Source organism: Olea europaea, unplaced genomic scaffold (assembly GCF_002742605.1).
Source record: "Olea europaea var. sylvestris unplaced genomic scaffold, O_europaea_v1 scaffold2058, whole genome shotgun sequence".
Classification (NCBI taxonomy): Eukaryota; Viridiplantae; Streptophyta; class Magnoliopsida; order Lamiales; family Oleaceae; genus Olea; species Olea europaea.
Window position 1 is genome coordinate 231,338 of NW_019238494.1, and position 5,023 is coordinate 236,360.

Here is a 5,023-nt window from a genome sequence, read left to right on the forward strand (position 1 = left end):
ATGTCTTTTATGCGAGCTTAAACGACATAGTAAATTCATTCTTCAACCTAGGTAAGAAAATCCCCGAGCCTAAAATAGTGAGAAAGATTCTTAGATCCTTACCTGAGCGTTTTAGGCCTAAAGTCACGGTAATTGAGGAGAGTAAGGACATAGACACTATCAAGGTAGAGGAGTTAGTTGGATCCCTCCAGATCTATGAATTGATCTTAGACAATTTAGCTAAGGAAAAATTCATAGCCTTAAAAACTGCTAGAAATATCCGGATGGAATCTTCTGATTCTGATTCATCCAATGATGAAAAGATGGCCTACCTAACTAAAAAATTCCAAAAAAAAATAGGAATAAGAAAAAGCCTCAAGAGAGACAAAGAGATGGCATGAGTGAACCTAAGAAGAAATCTAAATTCGTGAGATGCCATAACTGTCGCGATTTCGATCATGTGAGGAATGAGTGCCCTAGTGCTAAGAGATTTGAAGAGAAGGCTATGAATACTACTCTCACTGATGACAAGTCTAACTCAAAAAATCAAAGTGAGAAATCCACCCATGAAGAGAGTGGAAAATATGTGGCCTTCGTTGCTAGGGGTAAAAGTGGATCCGATCAGGGGAGTGAAAAGACAGAGGACTTAGGTAGTAGTGAAGATTATGGAGATGAGAGTGGAAGTGTGGAAGATCTAGAAACAGTCTACGATAAGATGTATGAGGAAAGCCTCAAGATCTTAGCCACTAACCAAACAATGAGCAAGAAAGTGAAAGAGCATAAGCTAGATAAAGAACAGTTAGAGGCCCGCGTTAGTGATCTCACCAATAAGAATGAGATGTCCTCTAGGAGAGTAAGTGAGCTGACCATTGTGAATGAGACCTTAGCTATTCAGGTTAAACACCTTGAGAGTGAGCTAGAGTTGTCTAGGTCTCAGTTGCCTTTTCTAGCAGTTCTGAAAGGCTAGATAATATTTTAGGAATAGGCAAGCCGGCTGGAGATAAGGGAAGTCTAGGTTTTGATCTAAATGTTGCTAGTATATCACAGACCACCTTTGTTCGTGCTACTGACCAGCCAAACATTGTGACTAATCCCATAACAAATGTTGTGGAAACTTCAGGATGTAGGTCTACCATACGTCATAGGACTCGTCGACCTGGGAATAGAAATCAGCGTAAGCATATCATAGGTCCTAGGTTTATCCCTACATGTTTTCACTGTGGAAAGTTAGGTCACATTCACCCTAAGTATCATCACTACATGAACAATAGGAAAGACTTGAGCTTGAAAAAGAACAAAAATCAGGTGTCTGTTGGTCAGATTGGATTCCTCACTGATCAAATGAATCGTTTGACTCAATTAGTGACACAGCTATCTGGAAACAATTCTCGCTCTAAACAGGTTTGGGTGAAGAAAAGCGATCTCTCAAATTTGGTTAGAGATCGTGGTACTCTTAAAGGAAAGAGCACTTATATACCTACTTGATTAGGTATTTTTGATACATGCTTGACTCTTAATTGACATATAGTTGTTGCATGCATCACATGTTTATTGTTTGTTTTTGTTTTGTTATTTTTCATGCTTGTGCATTTTCACCTACGAGTTTTGACGCATGCATGATTATTTTTTCCTTTGTGTGCTTGATTTTATTTTATTTTGTGTGTGGAGCATTCATTTTAGTAAAAACGAAAAACACAAAAACATTAAAAATTTGAAAAAGACAAAAATAGTTGGTTATGGAAATTTCTACAGCATGACACATGACTTAGAGCTTGCACGTTGTGTCATATAGGAGCTAAAATTGATAAGCTATAGAATAATTTTCATTGCTTGGTTAGGTCTAGTTGGATTAATATGTATAAGAATCTTCATGTACCATCTGCACTGCACACACTATGAATTTGTTAGTGGAACACTACATGTCGATGGGGTGACTTTGAACATGAATTGACCAATTTCTATAGACCTTAACCCAAAAATTTTCCCCAATTTTAAATGCTAATATCTTCATGTTCTTCTTTGAGACTTATTTGACTCGAGCAATTAAGCCTGTGGGTTCTCTTAAAACTTGGTGCCTATGGTCAACTGATTTGGGTTAACCGGCCTAAAGCTCGCTACAGGGGTCATTTTAGTCGCCTAATGGAGAAGAACCTGCACTTAAGATGAAAAATTAATAAGCTGGAGAAATGAGAAAAATATGATGAGTTGAAATACTTTGAAAAATTGAAAAACAAATAAGCTCATAGTAAGAGGGAGATAAGTAAAAATAATAAGTATATGTCCTACTACGTGTTACATGGTTTGACTCTCATTAGTAGGAGAACATACTTATTGACAATGATTGACATGTCCCTTCTCACAAAATTAAGGTTTGGAGTCCTGCTTGCATTGGATCAGTGATACTTTACATACATGAGTCACTTATATTATTACTCAATTCTGGACTGAACTAAGTATGTTGGGAGTTATACTACTTGTTGATTTTGCTTTTGCATGCTATCAATTGTATTTTTTATTATTGTGTGTTATTGCTAGATTGAGGGGGAGAAAAAATAATGATTGAGCATACACATAGGAGAGCGGCTGCATATGCATGCACATGACGCCATTGATTGTTATCACTTGCATTGCATTGCTATGTCTAGGGGTCGTTGCATTGCATATGCATGTACATGACGTCATTGATTGTTATTACTTGCATTGCATTGCTATGTCTAGGGGTCGTTGGGAAGAGACAGATACATTTACCTACTGCATAAAAACTTGAAAGCTTGCAGTAAGGGGGAGCGTTGCATTGCATTCCATATCACATCCATCTGTTTGAGTTTTGATGTTTAGTGGTGTTGGTGTCTTGGTTGGTGTTTTGATTGGTATCAATATCACGTCTCAAACTGTTATGTTGATTTGTGATTAAGAGCTTTAATTAATTTTTATATTTGCTGTATTACGTGCTTTTACACTGGATATATGAGTTTGTGGATTTCAGGAAATAGGTACACGAAGGAATGCAAAACTCAGTGATTGTCCTGATTTCATTTGTAGAGTTTTGTCATAGAATGTCAAAGGGGGAGTTTGTTTAGGTCTAAAGGTGTAATTGGTGATTCTGTGGACAAAAGGACTAAATTGTAAATTTGTAAAAGTCAGGGACTCAATTGTACAATGCTATAAAAGTCAGGGACTTAGGGTGCAATTTAGCAAAGCTAGATGGTAGGGTCTAGGGTTTGAGTGTTTGGTTCAAATCAAGGTCGCGGCACTGAAAGTTCTCTAGCTGTTCGCCCTGCCACCGCTCGAGCGAGAGAAAGCAGAATGGTCGTGCTCGCTCGCCACTCGATGTTCGCTCGAGCGAAGTAGCATCGTTCGCTTTCGCTCGCTTTTTGCTCGAGCGACGGTGTTATATGGAAAATCTTATTTTCGATTTCTGGAAAGTTTGACATGGCCTAGGACTCCTAATTGCTCCCAACAATAAATACAAAGGCCGTGAATGTGAAAGAGATATTGTCATATTGTTCTTTACATAGATATCATCTTCAATATTCTCTCGAGTCATCCAAGGCAGAACTGAACAAGGAATTCATCCATAAACACCGTGTGATCCGGGCAATCCATCGTTGGGGAAAACATCAGTATTTGTGAAAACAAAATACCTAGACTTCTTCATCTGTTGAGGAATGGATTCTCTCATTGCGAAATTGAGAAATGTGGACGACAAGCACAGGAACTGGACAAGAACATGAGGTTCTTGGAATTCCACTTGATGATATACAATCAGCTAGAGACCAGGAGGTTGTATTGAACAACAGATTGGGCTACAGAAGATAGATCATGAAGCTAGCAGGAGACTAGCAGTATCTACGGCAGTAGATCGTGAGACTGGAACAGGGGGTCTGACTTGGTACGGAGTTTGGCATAACTTGTACTGGCTGGATTGGTATAGTGGAAACTACTGGCTTGGTTCAGGAGTTTTACCCACGTTGGGATTTCTCCATCATTATATTGTGAGTTGGTGTTGTTAATGTTTTATTTACTTTACACAAACCGACAATTCAACATATGCTTAATTGGACGTGTATGTTTAACCACCTAGACAACAATTAATTTGTGATTTGTTAAAATTAATTGTATTAATTCCGCATGTAAGGTCAAACGGTAAATTGGAACGTAAACTTGGTAACGCTAAAATTTGAATTTGACATAGTAAAGTATTCCCGTGAATTTTCAAGTGGTTGTAGAACGTTCCCTAAACTTTCAAATTTGAATAAATTTTGCATGGCTTGATCTTGGTCAGTAATTATTCCATGAGGTGCCTGACCATGCGCACATTGTAGCCATGTTCTGAACAACTAGACAAAATTACTTGTATCTTCACTCGACAACAACCCACAACCAAGTAATGTTGACTGTCCATGATGTGACGCCAATGAACGGGGCGAACGACATGCCATACTTGGTTGTCAGGTACGTGGTATCAAAAGTAAAATTGCTAAATTCCTTATACGCTTGCCTACAACGATTATTAACCCAGAAAACATTTTTTAGTCAGGATTCATCGTCTAAATCCATACTAAAGTAAACTTCCGAGCACTGTGCTTGTATCTTTGCAAAGTATGCTTGTATTGCAACAGCATCCCCTTCACCAAGTCTTAAACACCTAACTTTTTCAATATAATTTCGACAATCTTTCTCAATGTAACTCAAGTTCTCATAACCATTTGCTTTGACAACGGCAGAATTGAAACTTTTATGCGACGAAATTTCAGCTAAATCATTGACTTCAAGTTTATGTTTCACGTGTGAACTCAATTCTCGGTTATATCAATATAACCTAGATTTTGATGGACTAGTTTCGTGATTGTGGTCGAGGTGGACCTTGTTAATTCTCCATACTCCATAAACATCTAATGATGCAGATATCCTGGCTTTGCAACCCATCTGTATTGTTGGTTGGGGCTTGAAAGAACCGCTACTATTACCGATTCTTTGACCTTCACGGCTACATGTGAAGGTTACATATCTCAACTCTTCGTCATCCCCCTTTTTCGAATTC

General features: G+C 38.2%; 1 protein-coding gene across 1 annotated transcript; it reads left to right on the plus strand.

Moving 5' to 3' along the window:
• Positions 1-376: 376 nt before the first annotated feature.
• Positions 377-1,464, plus strand: LOC111379909. The gene is made up of 2 exons (XM_023003351.1): positions 377-890; positions 959-1,464. The coding sequence occupies exons 1-2, from the start codon at positions 377-379 to the stop codon at positions 1,462-1,464; spliced, it is 1,020 nt and encodes a 339-aa protein (XP_022859119.1).
• The last annotated feature ends 3,559 nt before the right edge of the window (positions 1,465-5,023 follow it).

What these genes read in the sequence shown, in the direction of transcription:
- LOC111379909 (XM_023003351.1), top strand. Translation starts at nt 377, where the DNA reads ATGAGTGAACCTAAGAAGAAATCTAAATTCGTGAGATGCCATAACTGT. An exon ending in TCAGGTTAAACACCTTGAGA is followed by an intron (nt 891 to 958) that starts GTGAGCTAGAGT and finishes ATAATATTTTAG; the next exon opens with GAATAGGCAAGCCGGCTGGA.